The sequence below is a fragment of the Oncorhynchus keta genome, unplaced genomic scaffold (assembly GCF_023373465.1).
Source record: "Oncorhynchus keta strain PuntledgeMale-10-30-2019 unplaced genomic scaffold, Oket_V2 Un_scaffold_8670_pilon_pilon, whole genome shotgun sequence".
In the NCBI taxonomy this organism is placed as follows: Eukaryota; Metazoa; Chordata; class Actinopteri; order Salmoniformes; family Salmonidae; genus Oncorhynchus; species Oncorhynchus keta.
This window is the reverse complement of record NW_026291010.1, coordinates 135,001-162,504: the sequence shown is the minus strand read 5'-3', so window position 1 is coordinate 162,504 and position 27,504 is coordinate 135,001. Positions and strand designations below refer to the sequence as shown.

Here is a 27,504-nt window from a genome sequence, read left to right as displayed (position 1 = left end):
TAGCTGGTCTCCACTGGGTTATATAGCAGTCTCCACTGGGTTATACAGCAGTCTCCACTGGGTTATATAGCTGGTCTCCACTGGGTTATACGGCAGTCTCCACTGGGTTATACAACAGTCTCCACTGGGTTATACAGCTGGTCTCCACTGGGTTATACAACAGTCTCCACTGGGTTATACAGCTGGTCTCCACTGGGTTATACAACAGTCTCCACTGGGTTATACAACAGTCTCCACTGGGTTATACAACAGTCTCCACTGGGTTATACAACTGGTCTCCACTGGGTTATACAACAGTCTCCACTGGGTTATACAACAGTCTCCACTGGGTTATACAACAGTCTCCACTGGGTTATACAACAGTCTCCACTGGGTTATACAGCTGGTCTCCACTGGGTTATACAACAGTCTCCACTGGGTTATACAACAGTCTCCACTGGGTTATACAACAGTCTCCACTGGGTTATATAGCTGGTCTCCACTGGGTTATACAACAGTCTCCACTGGGTTATACAGCTGGTCTCCACTGGGTTATACAGCTGGTCTCCACTGGGTTATACAACAGTCTCCACTGGGTTATACATCTGGTCTCCACTGGGTTATACAACAGTCTCCACTGGGTTATATAGCTGGTCTCCACTGGGTTATACATCTGGTCTCCACTGGGTTATACAACAGTCTCCACTGGGTTATACATCTGGTCTCCACTGGGTTATACAACAGTCTCCACTGGGTTATACATCTGGTCTCCACTGGGTTATACAACAGTCTCCACTGGGTTATATAGCTGGTCTCCACTGGGTTATACAGCTGGTCTCCACTGGGTTATACAGCTGGTCTCCACTGGGTTATACATCTGGTCTCCACTGGGTTATACAACAGTCTCCACTGGGTTATACAGCTGGTCTCCACTGGGTTATACAACAGTCTCCACTGGGTTATACATCTGGTCTCCACTGGGTTATACAACAGTCTCCACTGGGTTATACAGCTGGTCTCCACTGGGTTATACAGCAGTCTCCACTGGGTTATACAGCTGGTCTCCACTGGGTTATACAACAGTCTCCACTGGGTTATACAGCTGGTCTCCACTGGGTTATACAGCTGGTCTCCACTGGGTTATACAACAGTCTCCACTGGGTTATACAGCTGGTCTCCACTGGGTTATACAACAGTCTCCACTGGGTTATACAACAGTCTCCACTGGGTTATACAGCTGGTCTCCACTGGGTTATACAACAGTCTCCACTGGGTTATACAACAGTCTCCACTGGGTTATACATCTGGTCTCCACTGGGTTATACAACAGTCTCCACTGGGTTATATAGCTGGTCTCCACTGGGTTATACAACAGTCTCCACTGGGTTATATAGCTGGTCTCCACTGGGTTATACAGCAGTCTCCACTGGGTTATACAGCTGGTCTCCACTGGGTTATACAGCTGGTCTCCACTGGGTTATACAACAGTCTCCACTGGGTTATACAGCTGGTCTCCACTGGGTTATACAACAGTCTCCACTGGGTTATACAACAGTCTCCACTGGGTTATACATCTGGTCTCCACTGGGTTATACAACAGTCTCCACTGGGTTATATAGCTGGTCTCCACTGGGTTATACAACAGTCTCCACTGGGTTATACAGCTGGTCTCCACTGGGTTATACAGCTGGTCTCCACTGGGTTATACAACAGTCTCCACTGGGTTATACAGCTGGTCTCCACTGGGTTATACAACAGTCTCCACTGGGTTATACAACAGTCTCCACTGGGTTATACAGCTGGTCTCCACTGGGTTATACAACAGTCTCCACTGGGTTATACAACAGTCTCCACTGGGTTATACATCTGGTCTCCACTGGGTTATACAACAGTCTCCACTGGGTTATATAGCTGGTCTCCACTGGGTTATACAACAGTCTCCACTGGGTTATATAGCTGGTCTCCACTGGGTTATACAACAGTCTCCACTGGGTTATACAGCTGGTCTCCACTGGGTTATACAGCTGGTCTCCACTGGGTTATACAACAGTCTCCACTGGGTTATACAGCTGGTCTCCACTGGGTTATACAACAGTCTCCACTGGGTTATACAACAGTCTCCACTGGGTTATACATCTGGTCTCCACTGGGTTATACAACAGTCTCCACTGGGTTATATAGCTGGTCTCCACTGGGTTATACAACAGTCTCCACTGGGTTATATAGCTGGTCTCCACTGGGTTATACAACAGTCTCCACTGGGTTATACAACAGTCTCCACTGGGTTATACAGCTGGTCTCCACTGGGTTATATAGCTGGTCTCCACTGGGTTATACATCTGGTCTCCACTGGGTTATACAACAGTCTCCACTGGGTTATATAGCTGGTCTCCACTGGGTTATACAACAGTCTCCACTGGGTTATACATCTGGTCTCCACTGGGTTATACAACAGTCTCCACTGGGTTATATAGCTGGTCTCCACTGGGTTATACAACAGTCTCCACTGGGTTATACAACAGTCTCCACTGGGTTATATAGCTGGTCTCCACTGGGTTATACAACAGTCTCCACTGGGTTATACAACAGTCTCCAATGGGTTATATAGCTGGTCTCCACTGGGTTATACAACAGTCTCCACTGGGTTATACAACAGTCTCCACTGGGTTATACAGCTGGTCTCCACTGGGTTATACAACAGTCTCCACTGGGTTATACATCTGATCTCCACTGGGTTATACATCTGGTCTCCACTGGGTTATATAGCTGGTCTCCACTGGGTTATACAGCTGGTCTCCACTGGGTTATACATCTGGTCTCCACTGGGTTATATAGCAGTCTCCACTGGGTTATACATCTGGTCTCCACTGGGTTATACAACAGTCTCCACTGGGTTATACAGCAGTCTCCACTGGTTTATACAGCAGTCTCCACTGGGTTATATAGCTGGTCTCCACTGGGTTATACAGCTGGTCTCCACTGGGTTATACAACAGTCTCCACTGGGTTATACAACAGTCTCCACTGGGTTATATAGCTGGTCTCCACTGGGTTATATAGCTGGTCTCCACTGGGTTATATAGCTGGTCTCCAGTGGGTTATACATCTGGTCTCCACTGGGTTATACAGCAGTCTCCACTGGGTTATACAGCTGGTCTCCACTGGGTTATACAGCTGGTCTCCACTGGGTTATATAGCTGGTCTCCACTGGGTTATATAGCTGGTCTCCACTGGGTTATACAGCTGGTCTCCACTGGGTTATACAGCTGGTCTCCACTGGGTTATACAGCTGGTCTCCACTGGGTTATATAGCTGGTCTCCACTGGGTTATATAGCTGGTCTCCACTGGGTTATACAACAGTCTCCACTGGGTTATACAACAGTCTCCACTGGGTTATATAGCTGGTCTCCACTGGGTTATATAGCTGGTCTCCACTGGGTTATATAGCTGGTCTCCACTGGGTTATATAGCTGGTCTCCACTGGGTTATACAACAGTCTCCACTGGGTTATACAGCTGGTCTCCACTGGGTTATACAACAGTCTCCACTGGGTTATACAGCTGGTCTCCACTGGGTTATACAACAGTCTCCACTGGGTTATACAGCTGGTCTCCACTGGGTTATACAACAGTCTCCACTGGGTTATACAGCTGGTCTCCACTGGGTTATACAGCAGTCTCCACTGGGTTATACAGCTGGTCTCCACTGGGTTATACAACAGTCTCCACTGGGTTATATAGCTGGTCTCCACTGGGTTATACAACAGTCTCCACTGGGTTATACAGCTGGTCTCCACTGGGTTATACAGCTGGTCTCCACTGGGTTATATAGCTGGTCTCCACTGGGTTATATAGCTGGTCTCCACTGGGTTATATAGCTGGTCTCCACTGGGTTATACAACAGTCTCCACTGGGTTATACAGCTGGTCTCCACTGGGTTATATAGCTGGTCTCCACTGGGTTATACAACAGTCTCCACTGGGTTATACAGCTGGTCTCCACTGGGTTATATAGCTGGTCTCCACTGGGTTATATAGCTGGTCTCCACTGGGTTATACAACAGTCTCCACTGGGTTATACAGCTGGTCTCCACTGGGTTATACAGCTGGTCTCCACTGGGTTATACAACAGTCTCCACTGGGTTATATAGCTGGTCTCCACTGGGTTATACAACTGGTCTCCACTGGGTTATACAACAGTCTCCACTGGGTTATACAACTGGTCTCCACTGGGTTATATAGCTGGTCTCCACTGGGTTATATAGCTGGTCTCCACTGGGTTATACAACAGTCTCCACTGGGTTATACAGCAGTCTCCACTGGGTTATACAACAGTCTTCACTGGGTTATACAGCTGGTCTCCACTGGGTTATACATCTGGTCTCCACTGGGTTATATAGCTGGTCTCCACTGGGTTATATAGCTGGTCTCCACTGGGTTATACAGCAGTCTCCACTGGGTTATACAGCTGGTCTCCACTGGGTTATACAACAGTCTCCACTGGGTTATACAACAGTCTCCACTGGGTTATACAACAGTCTCCACTGGGTTATACATCTGGTCTCCACTGGGTTATACAGCTGGTCTCCACTGGGTTATACAACAGTCTCCACTGGGTTATACAACAGTCTCCACTGGGTTATACAGCTGGTCTCCACTGGGTTATACAGCTGGTCTCCACTGGGTTATACAACAGTCTCCACTGGGTTATACAACAGTCTCCACTGGGTTATACATCTGGTCTCCACTGGGTTATATAGCTGTCTCCACTGGGTTATACAGCTGGTCTCCACTGGGTTATACAACAGTCTCCACTGGGTTATACAACAGTCTCCACTGGGTTATACAGCTGGTCTCCACTGGGTTATACAGCTGGTCTCCACTGGGTTATATAGCTGGTCTCCACTGGGTTATACATCTGGTCTCCACTGGGTTATATAGCAGTCTCCACTGGGTTATACAGCTGGTCTCCACTGGGTTATACAGCTGGTCTCCACTGGGTTATATAGCAGTCTCCACTGGGTTATACAGCTGGTCTCCACTGGGTTATATAGCTGGTCTCCACTGGGTTATATAGCAGTCTCCACTGGGTTATACAGCTGGTCTCCACTGGGTTATACATCTGGTCTCCACTGGGTTATATAGCAGTCTCCACTGGGTTATACAGCTGGTCTCCACTGGGTTATACAGCTGGTCTCCACTGGGTTATATAGCAGTCTCCACTGGGTTATACAGCTGGTCTCCACTGGGTTATATAGCAGTCTCCACTGCGTTATACAGCTGGTCTCCACTGGGTTATACAACAGTCTTCACTGGGTTATACATCTGGTCTCCACTGGGTTATACAACAGTCTCCACTGGGTTATACAGCTGGTCTCCACTGGGTTATACATCTGGTCTCCCTTGGGTTATACAGCTGGTCTCCACTGGGTTATACAACAGTCTCCACTGGGTTATACAGCAGTCTCCACTGGGTTATATAGCTGGTCTCCACTGGGTATATTACACTTAGTCTCAGATCCAATGCTGAGATGGGACTTTTGTGACAGTTTTCTTGGTGTTCTGTCACGCTGTTATTGAAATATAATATTCTGAAAGTATCTTGTTGTTTTTAAGAACATGAAGATGGTTCCTGTACCGGACCAAGCTTTTGGAAACTTCTTTGAGGGAGATTGCTACATTGTCCTCTATGTGAGTATTGCTACATTGTCCTCTCTGTGAGTATTGCTACATTGTCCTCTATGTGAGTATTGCTACATTGTCCTCTCTGTGAGTATTGCTACATTGTCCTCTATGTGAGTATTGCTACATTGTCCTCTATGTGAGTATTGCTACATTGTCCTCTATGTGAGTATTGCTACATTGTCCTCTATGTGAGTATTGGACATTGTCCTCTATGTGAGTATTGTTTGTCCTCTGGTGTTCTACATTGTCCTCTATGTGAGTATTGCTGCATTGTCCTCTATGTGAGTATTGCTACATTGTCCTCTAAATTGCTACATTGTCCTTATGTGAGTATTGCTTTGTCCTCTAAGTATTGCTACATTGTCCTCTATGTGAGATTGTACATTGTCCTCTATGTGAGTATTGCTACATTGTCCTCTATGTGAGTATTGCTTTTGCCCTCTGTGAGTATTGCTACATTGTCCTCTATGTGAGTATTGCTACATTGTCCTCTATGTGAGTATTGCTACATTGTCCTCTATGTGAGTATTGCTACATTGTCCTCTATGTGAGTATTGCTACATTGTCCTCTATGTGAGTATTGCTACATTGTCCTCTCTGTGAGTATTGCTACATTGTCCTCTATGTGAGTATTGCTACATTGTCCTCTATGTGAGTATTGCTACATTGTCCTCTATGTGAGTATTGCTACATTGTCCTCTATGTGAGTATTGCTACATTGTCCTCTATGTGAGTATTGCTACATTGTCCTCTATGTGAGTATTGCTACATTGTCCTCTATGTGAGTATTGCTACATTGTCCTCTATGTGAGTATTGCTACATTGTCCTCTATGTGAGTATTGCTACATTGTCCTCTATGTGAGTATTGCTACATTGTCCTCTATGTGAGTATTGCTACATTGTCCTCTATGTGAGTATTGCTACATTGTCCTCTATGTGAGTATTGCTACATTGTCCTCTATGTGAGTATTGCTACATTGTCCTCTATGTGAGTATTGCTACATTGTCCTCTCTGTGAGTATTGCTACATTGTCCTCTATGTGAGTATTGCTACATTGTCCTCTGTGTGAGTATTGCTACATTGTCCTCTATGTGAGTATTGCTACATTGTCCTCTCTGTGAGTATTGCTACATTGTCCTCTATGTGAGTATTGCTACATTGTCCTCTATGTGAGTATTGCTACATTGTCCTCTATGTGAGTATTGCTACATTGTCCTCTGAGCCTCTAGCCTGGTACCCTGTAGAAATGATCTATGGGTCGTTCTTGAATTACAGTGAATGTGTGGGGAGCCTCTAGCCTGGTACCCTGTAGACATTATATATGGGTCGTTCCTGAATTGCAGTGATGTGTGGGGACCCTCTAGCCTGGTACCCTGTAGACTTTCTAAGGGTCGTTCCTGAATTACAGTGAATGTGTGGGGAGCCTCTAGCCTGGTACCCTGTAGACATTATCTATGGGTCGTTCTTGAATTACAGTGAATGTGTGGGGAGCCTCTAGCCTGGTACCCTGTAGACATTATATATGGGTCGTTCCTGAATTGCAGTGAATGTGTGGGGAGCCTCTAGCCTGGTACCCTGTAGACATTATCTATGGGTCGTTCTTGAATTACAGTGAATGAGTGGGGAGCCTCTAGACTTTCTACGGGTCGTTCCTGAATTACGGTGGCATTTGGTCATGGCATTTTGAACAGTTGTTATGAATTGTAATGTATTTGGGTATATCTTTCCATTCTAAAGAAACAATTTGAAAGCTTAATGACTTTAAATAATTTGTATCATTATGATAACATTGTGACACAAATAGGAGTAGTGACACTAATTCGACATTTTAGGTACATGAGTATTTCCTGAAATGGAGGCAACACTAAGGTCATCCATTTTGTAAAACATATTTAGTAAAGTAATGAAATTAATAATTTTGCTCACAATGTTTTTTCCCTGACTAACACCAAGTGAAACTTTAGATGTGGACACAACTAAAAGGGTGTGATTATCTAATCATTTAGATCATTTAACATAGACTCACTCCTCCCCCGAGTGGTCCTTGTATACTGGTCCTTGTATACTGCATATTTGAAATCAGTGATTTTCAAGGTGGTAACACCAATGACAGAAAATGCAACGTTATGACTGTAACTACTGTTCCCTGAAGGAGGGAAGGTACAACATACTATGGGGGAGTCGCACTCTCGCCACTTCCTGTTGAAGGATTTACATTCACTCCTGACAAGAGGCCAAAGAAATCCCTGGAATCCTCGCCTTCCACAGTTGATAAGTGTGAGGCTTGGATTCAGTCCTTCAATTTAATACCACTCTTCACCAAGCCCACTCTTCACCAAGCCCACTCTTCACCAAGCCCACTCTTCACCAAGCCCACTCTTCACCACGCCCAGGAACAGGTGCCGGAAGCCAAACGAGGGAGTTTTCGTGCATTTTATTAGGATCCCCATTAGCTAAAGCCGTAACGTTAGCTAATCTTTCCGAGTTCCTTGTTTCCCTCCTTCAGGGAACAGCAGTTATAGTCATAGCGTTACTTTCTATTTCAGTCAGTCAACTTCGGTACAACATACTATGGGAAAATATAATCACTCCCCAAATAGATACTAAATGAAAACAGCCCATGGCAGACCACCCAGACCTGGGTATTGTACACACGGTGCGCTGCCTGGAGACTTTCCCCTGTCAGAGCCATAAGCACGCTACGGGATACACTGGGAGCAGTGTCATCCAAGTGATGAAACCTCACAACAGTGTGTGGTGATGCCCAACTCGCTGCAGCAAAAATGTCTCCTATAGTCAACCCTTTAAACAACACTCAAGATGCTGTCAGACCCTGGCGGAGTTGGAGCGTACACCGCTAGGTAACCATGTCCCTTACTGCTATATGCCAGTGGATGAAACACTGCTTAGGGAGCACCCTGCCGCCAGCTCAACTAGGTAACCATGCCCCTTACTGCTATATGCCAGTGGATGAAACACTGCTTAGGGAGCACCCTGCCGCCAGCTCAACTAGGTAACCATGCCCCTTACTGCTATATGCCAGTGGATGAAACACTGCTTAGGGAGCACCCTGCCGCCAGCTCAACTAGGTAACCATGCCCCTTGCTGCTATATGCCAGTGGATGAAACACTGCTTAGGAGCACCCTCCTCAACTAGGTAACTGCCCCTTGAACCAGTGATGAAACACTGTAAAGCCAGCTCAACTAGGTAACCATGCGCTATATGCCAGTGGATGAAACACTGCGCAAGCTCAACTAGGTAAATGCGTAAATGCCAGTGGATGAAACACTGCTTAGGGAGCACCCTGTCAACTAGGTAACCATGCCCCTTGCTGCTATATGCCAGTGGATGAAACACTGCTTAGGAGCACCCTGCCACCAGCTCAACTAGGTAACCATGCCCCTTGCGCTATATGCCAGTGGATGAAACACTGCTTAGGCACCCTGTCAACTAGGTAACCATGCCCCTTGCTGCTATATGCCAGTGGATGAAACACTGCTTAAAAGCACCCTGCCGCCAGCTCAACTAGGTAACCATGTCCCTTACTGCTATATGCCAGTGATGAAACACTGCTTAGGGAGCACCCTGCCGCCAGCTCAACTAGGTAACCATGTCCCTTACTGCTATATGCCAATGAAACACTGCCTAGGGAGCACCCTGCCGCCAGCTCAACTAGGTAACCATGCCCCTTGCGCTATATGCCAGTGGATGAAACACTGTTAGGGAGCACCCTGCCACCAGCTCAACTAGGTAACGCATATGCCAGTGGATGAAACACTGCTTAGGGAGCACCCTGCCGCCAGCTCAACTAGGTAACCATGCCCCTTGCTGCTATATGCCAGTGGATGAAACACTGCTTAGGGAGCACCCTGCCGCCAGCTCAACTAGGTAACCGTGGTAACCAGACTATTCACAGAGCCGGACATCCTTGGTCTGTTGAACGTAAAGCACCTGACACAGGACATGTAATCTCTGTTGCTCTTCAGAAGCAAAAGGTTGCGAAAAGAGACCTGTAGGATCATAGCCATGACCTTCGGTGCAAACTGAGTACTGGATAATGTGTGGAGGTCCCCAACACATTTAACCGAGGCCAATGGCATGGGCAGGGAGGTTTTGTAGAAGAGGCTATGCAGATCCACTGATTCCAGAGGATCAAAGGGGGCACACAGTGCCTCCAAAACCAGTGCCATGTCCCATGTGGACGCAATAGTTTTAGAGACTGGTCTGAGACGACGTACACCTTTCAGGAATCACACAACCAGGGGATGGGTGTCACGTTCTGTCCTTAGTTCCTTTGTTTTGTCTTTGTTTATATGGTCAGGGCGTGAGTTGGGGTGGGCAGTCTATGTTTGTTTTTCTATGTTTGGTTTCTGGGTTCGTCCTAGTATGGTTCTCAATCAGAGGCAGGTGTCGTTAGGTGGTCTGAGACGACGTACACCTTTCAGGAATCACACAACCAGGGGATGGTCCTCTACACTTCACCAACATGCTATCTCCCAGTAGTTTATATAATCCATATCAATATATGTTTTACAGTATAAAGGACTTATATACAGTAGGCTTTCCTATAAAGTCACAGTTAAATATAATATGTTATTTTATAATTTTAAATTTTTTAATTTTTATAATATATTTTTGTAATTTTAAAGTGTTTTTACATGATGTTTTTACATGGTGCCAAAGACAGCATTTACCACCGCAATTGAAGAATGACGCCTCAAGAATTACCCATATGGCATATGTGTGTGTGCAGTATACAATTTCAACGATGTGTATCTTTGTCATGTACAGGTATGTGTGTGTAACAGGATACAATATGTAAATACTATATACAGCACCAGTCAATGCCGAGAGTGTGCAAAGTTGTCATCAAGGCAAAGGGGTGTGGCTAATTTAAACATTGTCAAATGTATTTGTTTAACACTTTTTTGGTACCTACATGATTCCATATGTTTTATTTCGTCATTTTGATGTCTTCACTATTATTCTACATTGTAGAATATAGTAAAATAAATAAAAACCCTATAATGATTAGGTGTGTCCACACTTCTGACTGGTACGTGTGTGTGTCCAGAGGAGTCAGGGCTCCAGTAACTCCATGGACGTCCACTACTGGATTGGTAACTCCTCCTCTCAGGATGAGCAGGGAGCGGCGGCCATCTTAGTGACTCAGCTGGATGAGTTCCTGGGAGGCAGTCCTGTCCAGCACAGGGAGGTACAGGCCGCAGAGTCCTCCAAGTTCAGGAGCTACTTCAGGAACGGACTCATGTGAGTGACCAAGTGAATGGAAATAATACACACACACACACACACACACACACACACACACACACACACACACACACACACACACACACACACACACACACACACACACACACACACACACACACACACACACACACACACCCGGACTCTACACACACACTCACACACACTCACACTCCAAAACACACACTTAATTTGCTCATACACACATAACACGCAGGCACATTCATACTCAGTTGCGATTTCAGCATGTCTTGGTGAGGCAAAACTCAAACCATTTCTGTAGCTGCCAGTGAAGCCACCACACTAAACAATACATTTTTAATTTAACCTTTATTTAACCAGGCAAGTCAGTTAAGAACAAATTCTTATTTTCAATGACGGCCTAGGAAAAGTGGGTTAACTGCCTGTTCAGGGGCAGAACGACAGATTTGTACCTTGTCTGCTCGGGGGTTTGAACTCACAACCATCCGGTTACTAGTCCAACGCTAGTTGGTCCAACGCTCTAACCACTAGGCTACCCTACCGCCCCATTAAATGCCTTATAACAGTGACAAACTCACAGCGGAGCTCTCTTTTCAGAATATGTATTATTTCACAAGATAAGATTTCATGAGGTAGGATTGATTATTAGAATTGATTTATATTATTTCATGAATCGAACAGTCCAAACATCAGACTAAAGCCTCAGCTGAACTTGATGTGCAATCTGAGATAAATGTGTGAGAGAGTCTTAACACACTGTCTGCTATTTAAGGTGACATCATACTGTCTTGCCAACATAACTGTCCACATTTGGGTTGAGTTAAAACATTGTTACACAGAACAATTGTAAAATATTATATTTGAAGGTCGATCTACTAAGGACATGGACTAATGACTCATTACTTAATAACTGTATTTGGTTCATAAAGCGCTTTTCACGATCCCCTAAATATAAAATTTGTATTTAAAATAATTGTTGTGATAGAATGAAAGCAGTACCAGAACGCGCCTCAGTAGTTGAACTAAAGACGAGCCATAAACCATACTGTAGGCAAAAAGCAAATGCATTAGAAAAACAAACTAAAAGTCCATTTAACAGAGCTATAAATAGTGCCTTAAGAGCATAATAGCATTGGAATGAGACACTTATGGCTCATCCATTAATTGGCAGGAACACGTCAGCTGTAGGGAGGGCTGTGCTTCCTCCTGTCACTTCTCCCACTACATACAATAATAGATTTATATCCACTATTGTTCAGTGGAACAAAGACTGAACAGTCTGTGTGGTATTCTGTTCCTTGGCAGCTGATACACTGTGGTCTGTAGGAATTCCCATGCTGGGGCACAGAGGGGAAGTTCATATCAAACACATCATAGGACTAGAATCCCGGTGACCCAAGCAGTGTACCTTGCTCCAATGCTGGTCCACTAACGACTGTAAACACCTGTGAGCAGTCCCCAAGAGCCAACACAAATGACTATGGTCTGGTCACCTCCGCCTGGTGCAGGTACTCTCCCGTGTTTGTCACAACCTGTTAGAGATATCTTTTGATTTTAGAATATGAGGATTTGTGGATTTATTTTGTATATTTAATATCCATTTACATCAACTCCCTGCTTGCTGCCTTCATCTTCCATTCATTTGGGTTTGGGGCTCATAGGTTCCTTTACACTAAGCAGGTTTCCATCCAACCATTTCACATTAAAAATGTCACAGCCGGCCAGAGTTGTTGAAGATCTGTTGTTGAAGAACAGTGGATAAATAAAGGAAATATGAAATGTCAATACAATTTTAGAAATGGTCATACAATTTTATAAATGCCTACAGACAATTTGTTTGTTCGACATGGTGGGATGTTTTTGTGTCGTGTGAATTGATTATGCGGTGAAATGGCAACTCCATTATGTGCAAATATTGATATAATAACCGTCAAATGAAAGTAAACTTGGAATCACGCGATACGTTATGTGGCTCCTCCTACTACGACCCGGGAAAGCAGTTTATTAAGGCTGTAGATGAAATCCTCCTACTACGACCCGGGAAAGCAGTTTATTAAGGCTGTAGATGAAATCCTCCTACTACGACCCGGGAAAGCATTTTATTAAGGCTGTAGATGAAATCCTCCTACTACGACCCGGGAAAGCAGTTTATTAAGGCTGTAGATGAAATCCTCCTACTACGACCCGGGAAAGCAGTTTATTAAGGCTGTAGATGAAATCCTCCTACTACGACCCGGGAAAGCAGTTTATTAAGGCTGTAGATGAAATCCTCCTACTACGACCCGGGAAAGCAGTTTATTAAGGCTGTAGATGAAATCCTCCTACTACGACCCGGGAAAGCAGTTTATTAAGGCTGTAGATGAAATCCACCTCACAGCGTGGTGAATGTGCAAGGCGATCAACGTTATGCTACTTTCCAATAAGGCTCTTATTCTGGTAACATGAATATTGAATATTGATGCTCATAATATTGATATTCATAGTAATGTCATAGAAGACAGTCACACGTTTTGTTACGTTACAGCCTTATTCTAAAATGTATAAAATTGTTGTTTTTCCTCATCAATCTACACACTATACCCCATAATGACAAAGCAAAAACAGGTTTTTATAAATGGTATATATCACATTTATATAAGTATTCAGACCCTTTACTCACTACTTTGTGGAAGCATCTTTGGCAGCGATTACAGCCTCGAGTCTTCTTGGGTATGACGTTACAACCTTGACACACCTGTATTTGTGGAGTTTCTCCCATTCTTCTCTGCAGATCCTCTCAAGCTCTGTCGGGTTGGATGGGGAGCGTCGCTGCACAGCTATTTTCAGGTCTCTCCAGAGATGTTCGATCGGGTTCAAGTCCGGGCTCTGGCTGGGCCACTAAAGGACATTCAGAGAATTGTCCCGAAGCCACTCCTACGTTGTCTTGGCTGTGTGCTTAGGGTCGTTGTCCTGAAGCCACTCCTACGTTGTCTTGGCTGTGTGCTAAGGGTCGTTGTCCCGAAGCCACTCCTACGTTGTCTTGGCTGTGTGCTTAGGGTCGTTGTCCTGAAGCCACTCCTGTGTCTTGCCTGAGTGCTTTGGGTCGTTGTCCTGTTGGAAGGTGAACCTCTGCCCCAGTCTGTCCTGAGCGCTCAGGAGCAGGTTTTCATCAAGGATCTCTCTGTACTTTTCTCCATTCATCTTTCCCTCAATCCTGACTTGTCTCCTAGTCTCTGCCACTGAAAAATATCCCCTCAGCATGCTTCACCGTAGGGATGGTGGCAGATTTCCTCCAGACACGATGCTTGGCATTCAGGCCAAAGAGTTTATTCTTGTTTAATTAGACCAGAGACTTTTGTTTCTAATGTTCTGAGAGTCCTTTAGGTGCCTTTTGGCCAACTCCAAGCAGGCTGTCATGTGTCTTTTACTGAGGAGTGGCTTCCGTCTGGCCACTCAATCCATAAAGGCCTGATTGGTGGAGTGCTGCAGAAATGGTTGTCCTTCTGGAAGGTTCTCCCATCTCCACAGAGGAACTCTGGAGTTCTACCAGAGTGACCATCAGGTTCTTGGTCACCTCCCTGACAAAGGCCCTTCTCCCCCGATTGCTGAGTGTGGCAGGGAGGACAGCTCTAGGAAGAGTCTTGGTGGTTCCAAACTTCTCCCATTTAAGAATGATGGAGGTCCCTGTTTTCTTGGGGACCTTCAATGCTGCAGAAATGTTTAATACCCTTCTCCAGATCTTTGCCTCGACACAATTCTGTCACGGAGTTCTACGGACAATTCCTTCGACCTCAAGGGTAGGTTTTTGCTCTGACATGCAATGTCAAGTGTGGGACATTTATATAGACCGATGTGTGCCTTTTCAAATCATGTCCAAACAATTGAATTCACCACAGGTGGACTCCAATTAAGTTCTAGAAACATCTTAAGGATGATCAATGGAAACAGGATGCTCAATTTTGAATCTCATAGCAAAGGGTCTGAATACTGTAAATAAGGTTTTTCTGTTTTTTATTATTTTATTTAAAAAATATATTTTTACCCCCTTTTTCTCCCCAATTTCATAGTATCCAATTGTTAGTAGTTATTGTCCTGTCTCATCGCTACAACTCCCGTACGGGCTCGAGAAAGACGAAGGTCGAGAGCCATGGAGCCATGCATCTGAAACACAACCCAACCAAGCCGCACTGCTTCTTAACACAGAGAGCATCCAACCCGGAAGCCAGCCGCACCAATGTGTCGGAGGAAACACCATACGATCTGGTCAGCGTGCACTGCGACCTGGCCCGCCACAGGAGTCGCTAGTGCGTGATGAGACAAGGACATCCCTACCGGCCAAACCCTCCCTAACCCGGAAGACGCTAGGCCAATTGTGCATCGCCCCATGGACCTCCCGGTCGCGGCCGGCTGTGACAGAGCCTGGACTCTAACCAGGATCTCTTGAACCCAGAGTCTCTGGTAACACATCTAGCACTACGATGCAGTGCCTTAGACTACTGCGCCACCCGGGAGGCCTTTTAAATACATTTAACGTGTTTTCTCTTTGTTTCTCTTTGTCATTATGGGGTAGATTGATTTTTGGGGTATTTCATCATTTTAGAATATGGCTGTAACGTAACAAAATGTGGAAAAAGTCAAAGGGTCTGAATACTTTCCGAAGGCACTGTGTGAGCTGTTGACGAGAGCGTATCTGCCAAGAACAGAGTGGGCCAACTTGTTATATAACGCAACATTTTGTGACAAAACCATCAGTAGAGTTGAAAATGCGATGGAAACCCATTTAACTTGTATTTCTTTCTTTCTCTACGTCATCACGCACAGCCTTTTATCCACAAAAAGTCTGTTTGCTGGAAACAATCATGCTGTCATCATCCCTCTGGAGTTAAGGGGCCCAATGAACCCCGTTAGTTCCAAATAGAACCTCAAAATCTTACCTGAATCTATAACCTTTTTCAGAAGGTTCTGCTTTAGTGACAAAATTGTTATATTCAGAACCATATACACTACATGGCCAAAAGTGCTCGTCGAACATCTCATTCCAAAATCATGGACATTAATATGTAGTTGGTCCCCCTTTTGCTGCTATAACAGCCATTCTTCTGGGACTGCTTTCCACTTGATTTTGTAACAGTGCTGCAGGGACTTGCTTCCATTCAGTTACAAGAGCATTAGCGAGGTCGAACACTGATGTTGGCCGATTAGGCCTGGCTCGCAGTCAGCATTCCAATTCATCCCTAACGTGCTCGATGGGGTTGAGGTCAGGTCTCTGAGCAGGCCAGTCCAGATTTTCCACACCGATCTCGACAAACCATTTCTGTATGGACATCACTTTGTGCACGGGGGCGTTGTCATGCTGAAACAGGAAAGGGCCTTCCCAAAACTTTTGCCACAAAGCTGGAAGCACAGAATCATCTAGAATGTCATTGTGTGCTGTAGCGTTGAGATTTCCCTTCACTGGAACTAAGGGGCCCAAACCATGAAAAACAGACCCAGACCATTATTCCTCCTCCACCAAACTTTACAGTTGGCACTATGTATTAACACCTGGCATTGCGCATGGTGATCTCAGGCTTGTGTGCGGCTGCTTGGCCATTTGAACCCATTTCATGAACATCCTGACGAGCAGTTATTGTGCTAACATTGCTTCCAGAGGCAGCTTGGAACTCGGTAGTGAATGCTGAAATCAAGTACATGTTTACCTGCTATGCGCTTCAGCACTCGGCGGTACCGATCCATGAGCTTGTGTGGCCTACCACTCGGCGGTACCGATCCATGAGCTTGTGTGGCCTACCACTCGGCGGTACCGTTCCATGAGCTTGTGTGGCCTACCACTCCGCTGTTACTCCTAGACGTTTCCACATTTTGACTTCACAATAAATTTGATGAACTGTTGCAAAGGTAGGTGGCATCCTCTTTATGGTGCCACTTTGAAAGTCACTGAGCTCTTCAGCATGGGACGTTCTACTGCCAATGTTTTGTCTATGGAGATTACATGGGTCAGAGGCATGGGAGGAATTTGTCTAGGCATTGAGCCTGAAACAGGATACTTGTTGTTTGGCCATTGGCCCAGTTTTATTGAGAGGAATTCTAATTGGTCAACCACAGGATAGGGCTGGGTTATAAAGTTCATCCTGTCACTTTGTTCTGTGGAGAGAATCACTGAGGACAGGGGAGAATAAAAGTCTAGCTCTCAGCATAAGATCTATGATTTTTCCTCTTTGAATACACCTATTTTTCACCCCCTGATTTGCTTTGGGGTCTGTGTTATTGTAGACTAACATCAATATGGTCAGAAGATATGATCATGAAGGAGGCCTACGGTACTGTTGGATATCATATCCCTCTTTTTTAACTTGGACACCTGTGGACTTGGGAATCCAGGTGAGAGGAATCTCACAGCAAGAGAAAAACAGATGCAACGAAGGAATTCCCCTGGTGAAATATGACTGTAACACAGACGGCTACTAACCCCTGTCCTCTCCTCATATCTCTACCTGACTAACCCCTGTCCTCTCCTCATATCTCTCCCTGACTAACCCCTGTCCTCTCCTCATATCCCGACCTGACTAACCCCTGTCCTCTCCTCATATCTCTCCCTGACTAACCCCTGTCCTCTCCATCAGCTATAAGAAGGGTGGTGTGGAGTCCCGTCATGTCGACCTGACTAACCCCTGTCCTGTCCTCAGAGGTATCCCTCTCCCCAGCCTCAGTGCTAACCCAGCCTGTCCCTCTCCATCAGCTATAACCCAGCCTGGTGTGGAGCCTCAGTCCCTTCCCAGCCTCAGTCCCTCGCCTCAGTCCAACTGTGTACCAGCCTCAGTCCTCTAACCCAGCTGTCTGCACATTAAAGGAAGGAAGCATGTCACCGTCCCTCTACAGCCCAGGTACGCAGAAGTCCCTCTAACCCAGCCTCAGTGCTTCTAACCCAGCCTCAGTCCTCTAACCCAGCCTCAGTCCTCTAACCCAGCCTCAGTCCTCTAACCCAGCCTCAGTCCCTCTAACCCAGCCTCAGTCCTTCTAACCCAGCCTCAATGCTTCTAACCCAGCCTCAGTCCCTCTAACCCAGCCTCAGTCCTCTAGCCCAGCCTCAGTCCCTCTAACATAGCCTCAGTCCCTCTAACCCAGCCTCAGTCCCTCTAACCCAGCCTCAGTCCCTCTAACATAGCCTCAGTCCCTCTAACCCAGCCTCAGTCCCTCTAACCCAGCCTCAGTCCCTCTAACCCAGCCTCAGTCCCTCTAACCCAGCCTCAGTCCCTCTAACCCAGCCTCAGTCCCTCTAACCCAGCCTCAGTCCTCTAACCCAGCCTCAGTCCCTCTAACCCAGCCTCAGTCCCTCTAACCCAGCCTCAGTCCCTCTAACCCAGCCTCAGTCCCTCTAACCCAGCCTCAGTCCCTCTAACCCAGCCTCAGTCCCTCTAACCCAACCTCAGTCCCTCTAACCCAACCTCAGTCCCTCTAACCCAGCCTCAGTCCCTCTAACCCAGCCTCAGTCCCTCTAACCCAGCCTCAGTCCCTCTAACCCAACCTCAGTCCCTCTAACCCAGCCTCAGTCCCTCTAACCCAACCTCAGTCCCTCTAACCCAGCCTCAGTCCCTCTAACCCAGCCTCAGTCCCTCTAACCCAGCCTCAGTCCCTCTAACCCAGCCTCAATGCCTCTAACCCAGCCTCAGTCCCTCTAACCCAACCTCAGTCCCTCTAACCCAGCCTCAGTCCCTCTAACCCAGCCTCAGTCCCTCTAACCCAGCCTCAGTCCCTCTAACCCAGCCTCAGTCCCTCTAACCCAGCCTCAGTCCCTCTAACCCAGCCTCAGTCCCTCTAACCCAACTTCAGTCCCTCTAACCCAGCCTCAGTCCTCTAACCCAGCCTCAGTCCCTCTAACCCAGCCTCAGTCCCTCTAACCCAGCCTCAGTCCCTCTAACCCAGCCTCAGTCCCTCTAACCCAGCCTCAGTCCCTCTAACCCAACCTCAGTCCTCTAACCCAGCCTCAGTCCCTCTAACCCAGCCTCAGTCCCTCTAACCCAGCCTCAGTCCCTCTAACCCAGCCTCAGTCCCTCTAACCCAGCCTCAGTCCCTCTAACCCAGCCTCAGTCCCTCTAACCCAGCCTTCTAACCCAGCCTCAGTCCCTCTAACCCAGCCTCAATGCTTCTAACCCAGCCTCAGTCCCTCTAACCCAGCCTCAGTCCCTCTAACCCAGCCTCAGTCCCTCTAACCCAGCCTCAGTCCCTCTAACCCAGCCTCAGTCCCTCTAACCCAGCCTCAGTCCCTCTAACCCAGCCTCAGTCCCTCTAACCCAGCCTCAGTCCCTCTAACCCAGCCTCAGTCCCTCTAACCCAGCCTCAGTCCCTCTAACACAGCCTCAGTCCCTCTAACCCAGCCTCAGTCCCTCTAACCCAGCCTCAATCCTTCTAACCCAGCCTCAGTCCCTCTAACCCAGCCTCAATGCTTCTAACCCAGCCTCAGTCCCTCTAGCCCAGCCTCAGTCCCTCTAACCCAGCCTCAGTCCCTCTAACACAGCCTCAGTCCCTCTAACCCAGCCTCAGTCCCTCTAACACAGCCTCAGTCCCTCTAACCCAGTCTCAGTCCCTCTAACCCAGCCTCAGTCCCTCTAACCCAGCCTCAGTCTCTCTAACCCAGCCTCAGTCTCTCTAACCCAGCCTCAGTCCCTCTAACCCAACCTCAGTCTCTCTAACCCAGCCTCAGTCCCTCTAACACAGCCTCAGTCCCTCTAACCCAGCCTCAGTCCATCTAGCACAGCCTCAGTCTCTCTAACCCAGCCTCAGTCCCTCTAACACAGCCTCAGTCCCTCTAACCCAGCCTCAGTCCATCTAGCACAGCCTCAGTCCCTCTAACCCAGCCTCAGTCCCTCTAACCCAGCCTCAGTCCATCTAGCACAGCCTCAGTCTCTCTAACCCAGCCTCAGTCCCTCTAACACAGCCTCAGTCCCTCTAACCCAGCCTCAGTCCATCTAGCACAGCCTCAGTCTCTCTAACCCAGCCTCAGTCCCTCTAACACAGCCTCAGTCCCTCTAACCCAGCCTCAGTCCTCTAACTAACCCACTTTCAGTCTCCCTCTAACCCAGCCTCAGTCCCTCTAACCCAACCTCAGTCTCTCTAACCCAGCCTCATTCCCTCTAACACAGCCTCAGTGCCTCTAACCCAGCCTCAGTCCATCTAGCACAGCCTCAGTCCTCTAATCCAGCCCCAGTCCCTCTAACATAGCCTCAGTCCCTCTAACCCAGCCTCAGTCCATCTAGCACAGCCTCAGTCCCTCTAACCCAGCCTCAGTCCCTCTAACCCAGCCTCAGTCCATCTAGCACAGCCTCAGTCTCTCTAACCCAGCCTCAGTCCCCTCTAACACAGCCTCAGTCCTCTAACCCAGCCTCAGTCCCCTCTAACCCAACCTCAGTCTCTCTAACCCAGCCTCATTCCCTCTAACACAGCCTCAGTGCCTCTAACCCAGCCTCAGTCCATCTAGCACAGCCTCAGTCTCTCTAACCCAGCCCCAGCCCCTCTAACATAGCCTCAGTCCCTCTAACCCAGCCTCAGTCCATCTAACACAGCCTCAGTCCCTCTAACCCAGCCTCAGTCCCTCTAACCCAGCCTCAGTCCATCTAGCACAGCCTCAGTCTCTAACCCAGCCTCAGTCCCTCTAACACAGCCTCAGTCCCTCTAACCCAGCCTCAGTCCCTCTAACCCAACCTCAGTCTCTCTAACCCAGCCTCATTCCTCTAACACAGCCTCAGTGCCTCTAACCCAGCCTCAGTCCATCTAGCACAGCCTCAGTCTCTCTAACCCAGCCCCAGTCCCTCTAACATAGCCTCAGTCCCTCTAACCCAGCCTCAGTCCATCTAGCACAGCCTCAGTCCCTCTAACCCAGCCTCAGTCTCTCTAACCCAGCCTCAGTCCCTAGCACAGCCTAACCCAGCCTCAGTCCCTCTAACACAGCCTCAGTCATCCACACTGGGTCCTACCCAACCTCAGTCCTGTCTTTCCCTGGGGGAAGAATGCAGTGTTCTGACCCATTGTGTTTCCAGGTGAGCAGCCTCAGTTCTGCCCCAGTCCCTGTATTGTGTCCTTCCAGCCTGAGCAGTGTTCTGAGTGTCATTGTGTTTCCAGGTGAGCAGTCCCTCTGAGTGTGTATTGTCCCTTCAGGTGAGCAGTGTTCTGAGTGTGTATTGTGTTTCCAGGTGAGCAGTATTCTGAGTGTGTATTGTGTTTCCAGGTGAGCAGTGTTCTGAGTGTGTATTGTGTTTCCAGGTGAGCAGTGTTCTGAGTGTGTATTGTGTTTCAGGTGAGCAGTGTTCTGAGTGTGTATTGTGTTTCAGGTGAGCAGTGTTCTGAGTGTGTATTGTGTTTCCAGGTGAGCAGTGTTCTGAGTGTGTATTGGGTTTCCAGGTGAGCAGTGTTCTGAGTGTGTATTGTGTTTCAGGTGAGCAGTGTTCTGAGTGTGTATTGGGTTTCAGGTGAGCAGTGTTCTGAGTGTGTATTGGGTTTCAGGTGAGCAGTGTTCTGAGTGTGTATTGGGTTTCAGGTGATTAGTATTCTGAGTGTGTATTGGGTTTCAGGTGAGCAGTGTTCTGAGTGTGTATTGGGTTTCAGGTGAGCAGTGTTCTGAGTGTGTATTGGGTTTCAGGTGATTAGTATTCTGAGTGTGTATTGGGTTTCAGGTGAGCAGTGTTCTGAGTGTGTATTGGGTTTCAGGTGAGCAGTGTTCTGAGTGTGTATTGGGTTTCAGGTGATTAGTATTCTGAGTGTGTATTGGGTTTCAGGTGAGCAGTGTTCTGAGTGTGTATTGGGTTTCAGGTGATTAGTATTCTGAGTGTGTATTGGGTTTCAGGTGATCAGTGTTCTGAGTGTGTATTGGGTTTCAGGTGACTAGTATTCTGAGTGTGTATTGGGTTTCAGGTGAGCAGTGTTCTGAGTGTGTATTGGGTTTCAGGTGAGCAGTATTCTGAGTGTGTATTGGGTTTCAGGTGATTAGTATTCTGAGTGTGTATTGGGTTTCCAGGTGAGCAGTATTCTGAGTGTGTATTGGGTTTCAGGTGATTAGTATTCTGAGTGTGTATTGGGTTTCCAGGTGAGCAGTATTCTGAGTGTGTATTGGGTTTCAGGTGAGCAGTATTCTGAGTGTGTATTGGGTTTCAGGTGAGCAGTGTTCTGAGTGTGTATTGGGTTTCAGGTGATTAGTATTCTGAGTGTGTATTGGGTTTCCAGGTGAGCAGTATTCTGAGTGTGTATTGGGTTTCAGGTGAGCAGTATTCTGAGTGTGTATTGGGTTTCAGGTGAGCAGTATTCTGAGTGTGTATTGGGTTTCAGGTGAGCAGTATTCTGAGTGTGTATTGGGTTTCAGGTGAGCAGTATTCTGAGTGTGTATTGGGTTTCAGGTGATTAGTATTCTGAGTGTGTATTGGGTTTCCAGGTGAGCAGTATTCTGAGTGTGTATTGTGTTTCAGGTGAGCAGTATTCTGAGTGTGTATTGGGTTTCAGGTGAGCAGTATTCTGAGTGTGTATTGGGTTTCAGGTGAGCAGTATTCTGAGTGTGTATTGGGTTTCAGGTGAGCAGTGTTCTGAGTGTGTATTGGGTTTCAGGTGAGCAGTGTTCTGAGTGTGTATTGGGTTCCAGGTGAGCAGTATTCTGAGTGTGTATTGGGTTTCAGGTGATTAGTATTCTGAGTGTGTATTGGGTTTCCAGGTGAGCAGTATTCTGAGTGTGTATTGGGTTTCAGGTGATTAGTATTCTGAGTGTGTATTGGGTTTCAGGTGATTAGTATTCTGAGTGTGTATTGGGTTTCAGGTGAGCAGTGTTCTGAGTGTGTATTGGGTTTCAGGTGAGCAGTATTCTGAGTGTGTATTGGGTTTCAGGTGAGCAGTGTTCTGAGTGTGTATTGGGTTTCAGGTGAGCAGTGTTCTGAGTGTGTATTGGGTTTCAGGTGATTAGTATTCTGAGTGTGTATTGGGTTTCAGGTGAGCAGTGTTCTGAGTGTGTATTGGGTTTCAGGTGAGCAGTATTCTGAGTGTGTATTGGGTTTCAGGTGAGCAGTATTCTGAGTGTGTATTGTGTTTCAGGTGAGCAGTGTTCTGAGTGTGTATTGGGTTTCAGGTGAGCAGTGTTCTGAGTGTGTATTGGGTTTCAGGTGAGCAGTGTTCTGAGTGTGTGTTGGGTTTCAGGTGAGCAGTGTTCTGAGTGTGTGTTGTGTTTCCAGGTGGAGGTGTCGTGGAGTAGCTTCAACAGTGGAGACGTCTTCCTTCTGGACATGGGGAAGGTCATAGTTCAGTGGAATGGCCCTCAGAGCAACCGGAGTGAGAAACTCAAGGTACCTAATCCTGACCCCCGACCCCCGACCTCTATCCCTAAACCCCTTACCCTAACTCTGAACTTTTAACCTCATCACCAAACCCCCGTCCTCTAACCCTAACCCTCAGAGCAACAGGAGAGAGAAACTTCAGGTAGTCCTAGTGAACACCTCTAACCCTGAACCTAAACCTTTCGCTACACTCACATTAACATCTGCTAACCATGTGTATGTGACAAATACATTTGATTTGATTTGAACCCTTAACTCCTAACCCCTGACTCTGACCCTCAGAGCAACAGGAGGGAGAAACTTCAGGTAGTCCTAGTGAACACCACGGCCGTGTGTTTAGTCTACCATCATGATAATGATGATCAAATGACTGTTCTTCATTGATGACCTTCCCTTTAATGACTGTTCTTCATTGATGGCCGCCCCTTTAATGACTGTTCTTCATTGATGACCTTCCCTTTAATGACTGTTCTTCATTGATGGCCGCCCCTTTAATGACTTTTCTTCATTGATGACCGGCCCTTTAATGACTGTTCTTCTTTGATGACTGCCCCTTTAATGACTGTTCTTAATTGATGGCCCCCCCCTTTAATGACTGTTCTTAATTGATGACCGCCCCTTTAATGACTGTTCTTAATTGATGGCCGCCCCTTTAATGACTTTTCTTCATTGATGACCGGCCCTTTAATGACTTTTCTTCATTGATGACCTCCCCTTTAATGACTGTTCTTCATTGATGACCGCCCCTTTAATGACTTTTCTTCATTGATGACCGCCCCTTTAATAACTGTTCTTCATTTATGACCTTCCCTTTAATGACTGTTCTTCTTTGATGACCTTCCCTTTAATGACTGTTCTTCTTTGATGACCGCCCCTTTAATGACTGTTCTTCAAATATGACCTTCCCTTTAATGACGGTTCTTCTTTGATGACCGCCCCTTTAATGACTGTTCTTCATTGATGACCTCCCCTTAAATGACTGTTCTTCATTGATGACCGCCCCTCTAATGACTGTTCTTCATTGATGACCGCCCCTTTAATGACTGTTCTTCTTTGATGACCGCCCCTTTAATGACTGTTCTTCATTGATGACCACCTCTTTAATGACTGTTCTTCATTGATGACCGCCCCTTTAATGACTGTTCTTCTTTGATGACCGCCCCTTTAATGACTGTTCTTCTTTGATGACCGCCCCTTTAATGACTGTTCTTCTTTGATGCCCCCCCTTTAATGACTGTTCTTCTTTGATGACCGCCCCTTTAATGACTGTTCTTAATTGATGGCCCCCCCCTTTAATGACTGTTCTTAATTGATGACCGCCCCTTTAATGACTGTTCTTAATTGATGGCCGCCCCTTTAATGACTTTTCTTCATTGATGACCGGCCCTTTAATGACTTTTCTTCATTGATGACCGCCCCTTTAATCAAATCAAATCAAATCAAATTTATTTATATAGCCCTTCGTACATCAGCTGATATCTCAAAGTGCTGTACAGAAACCCAGCCTAAAACCCCAAACAGCAAACAATGCAGGTGTAAAAGCACGGTGGCTAGGAAAAACTCCCTAGAAAGGCCAAAACCTAGGAAGAAACCTAGAGAGGAACCGGGCTATGTGGGGTGGCCAGTCCTCTTCTGGCTGTGCCGGGTAGAGATTATAACAGAACATGACCAAGATGTTCAAATGTTCATAAATGACCAGCATGGTCGAATAATAATAAGGCAGAACAGTTGAAACTGGAACAGCAGCACAGTCAGGTGGACTGGGGACAGCAAGGAGCCTTCATGTCAGGTAGTCCTGGGGCACGGTCCTAGGGCTCAGGTCAGTTGAAACTGGAGCAGGAGCATGGCCAGGTGGACTGGGGACAGCAAGGAGTCCTCATGTCAGGTAGTCCTGGGACATGGTCCTAGGGCTCAGGTCCTCCGAGAGAGAGAAAGAAAGAGAGAAGGAGAGAATTAGAGAACGCACACTTAGATTCACACAGGACACCGAATAGGACAGGAGAAGTACTCCAGATATAACAAATGACTGTTCTTCTTTGATGACCCCCCTTTAATGACATTTCTTCATTGATGACCGGCCCTTTAATGACTTTTCTTCTTTGATGACCGCCCCTTTAATGACTGTTCTTCTTTGATGACCCCCCCTTTAATGACATTTCTTCATTGATGACCGCCCCTTTAATGACTGTTCTTCTTTGATGACCGCCCCTTTAATGACTGTTCTTCTTTGATGCACCCCCTTTAATGACTGTTCTTCTTTGATGCCCGCCCCTTTAATGACTTTTCTTCATTGATGACCGCCCCTTTAATGACTGTTCTTCTTTGATGACCGCCCCTTTAATGACTGTTCTTCATTGATGACCGCCCCTTTAATGACTGTTCTGCTTTGATGACCGCTCCTTTAATGACTGTTCTTCATTGATGACCTTCCCTTTAATGACTGTTCTTCTTTGATGACCTTCCCTTTAATGACTGTTCTTCTTTGATGACCGCCCCTCTAATGACTGTTCTTCATTGATGACCGCCCCTTTAATGACTGTTCTTCTTTGATGACTGCCCCTTTAATAACTGTTCTTCATTGATGACCTTCCCTTTAATTACTGTTCTTCATTGATGACCGACACTTTAATGACTGTTCTTCATTGATGACCGCCCCTTTAATGACTGTTCTTCTTTGATGACTGCCCCTTTAATGACTGTTCTTCATTGATGACCGCCCCTTTAATAACTGTTCTTCATTGATGACCTTCCCTTTAATGACAGTTCTTCTTTTATGACCTTCCCTTTAATGACTGTGCTTCTTTGATGACCGCCCCTTTAATGACTGTTCTTCAAATATGACCTTCCCTTTAATGACTGTTCTTCTTTGATGACCGCCCCTTTAATGACTGTTCTTCATTGATGACCGCCCCTTTAATGACTGTTCTTCTTTGATGACCGCCCCTTTAATGACTGTTCTTCTTTGATGACCGCCCCTTTAATGACTGTTCTTCATTCATGACCACCTCTTTAATGACTGTTCTTCTTTGATGACCGCCCCTTTAATGACTTTTCTTCATTGATGACCGCCCCTTTAATTACTGTTCTTCATTTATGACCACCCCTTTAATGACTGTTCTTCTTTGATGACCGCCCCTTTAATGACTGTTCTTCTTTGATGACCGCCCCTTTAATGACTGTTCTTCATTGATGACTGCCCCTTTAATGACTGTTCTTCATTGATGACCGCCCCTTTAATGACTTTTCTTCATTGATGACCGCCCCTGTAATGATTGTTCTTCATTGATGACCGCCCCTTTAATGACTTTTCTTCATTGATGACCGCCCCTTTAATGACTGTTCTTCATTGATGACCGCCCCTTTAATGACTGTTCTTCATTGATGACTGCCCCTTTATTGACTGTTCTTCATTGATGACCGCCCCTTTAATGACTGTTCTTCATTGATGACCGCCCCTTTAATGACTGTTCTTCATTGATGACCGCCCCTTTAATGACTTTTCTTCATTGATGACCGCCCCTTTAATGATTGTTCTTCATTGATGACCGCCCCTTTAATGACTTTTCTTCATTGATGACCGCCCCTTTAATGACTGTTCTTCATTGATGACCGCCCCTTTAATGACTGTTCTTCATTGATGACTGCCCCTTTATTGACTGTTCTTCATTGATGACCGCCCCTTTAATGACTTTTCTTCATTGATGACTGCCCCTTTATTGACTGTTCTTCATTGATGACTGCCCCTTTAATGACTGTTCTTCATTGATGACTGCCCCTTTATTGACTGTTCTTCATTGATGACCGCCCCTTTAATGACTTTTCTTCATTGATGACCGCCCCTTTAATGACTGTTCTTCATTGATGACTGCCCCTTTAATGACTGTTCTTCTTTTATGACCTTCCCTTTAATGACTGTTCTTCTTTGATGACCGCCCCTTTAATGACTGTTCTTCAAATATAACCTTCCCTTTAATGACTGTTCTTCTTTGATGACTGTTCTTCATTGATGACCGCCCCTTTAATGACTGTTCTTCATTGATGACCGCCCCTTTAATGACTGTTCTTCTTTGGTGACCGCCCCTTTAATGACTGTTCTTCTTTGATGACCGCCCCTTTAATGACTTTTCTTCATTGATGACCGCCCCTTTAATGACTTTTCTTCATTGATGACCGCCCCTTTAATGACTGCTCTTCTTTGATGACCACCCCTTTAATGCTGCTCTTCATTGATGACCGCCCCTTTAATGACTTTTCTTCATTGATGACCGCCCCTTTAATGACTGCTCTTCTTTGATGACCACC

At 46.4% G+C, this 27,504-nt stretch overlaps 1 protein-coding gene and 1 long non-coding RNA gene across 25 annotated transcripts in view; both read left to right on the top strand.

Moving 5' to 3' along the window:
- vill (villin-like) overlaps positions 1 to 27,504 on the top strand; it is a 95,918-nt gene that overhangs the window by 13,958 nt on the left and 54,456 nt on the right. The window contains 5 exon segments of the mRNA XM_052517593.1: positions 5,594 to 5,668; positions 10,740 to 10,933; positions 17,521 to 17,585; positions 17,718 to 17,764; positions 23,074 to 23,211. Of these exon segments, the coding sequence (XP_052373553.1) occupies positions 5,594 to 5,668; positions 10,740 to 10,933; positions 17,521 to 17,585; positions 17,718 to 17,764; positions 23,074 to 23,211 (519 nt within the window).
- LOC127929613 (uncharacterized) lies at positions 21,107 to 23,018 on the top strand. 24 transcript variants are annotated; one of them, XR_008135481.1, is made up of 9 exons: positions 21,107 to 21,154; positions 21,327 to 21,734; positions 21,803 to 22,042; positions 22,077 to 22,281; positions 22,351 to 22,486; positions 22,555 to 22,691; positions 22,726 to 22,827; positions 22,896 to 22,929; positions 22,964 to 23,018. It is a non-coding gene; the product is annotated as an uncharacterized LOC127929613 (long non-coding RNA). The 24 variants fall into 24 exon arrangements; XR_008135497.1 differs by lacking the exon at positions 22,351 to 22,486 and having other exon boundaries at positions 21,803 to 22,281; positions 22,590 to 22,691; XR_008135482.1 differs by lacking the exon at positions 22,351 to 22,486 and having other exon boundaries at positions 21,803 to 22,281; positions 22,521 to 22,623.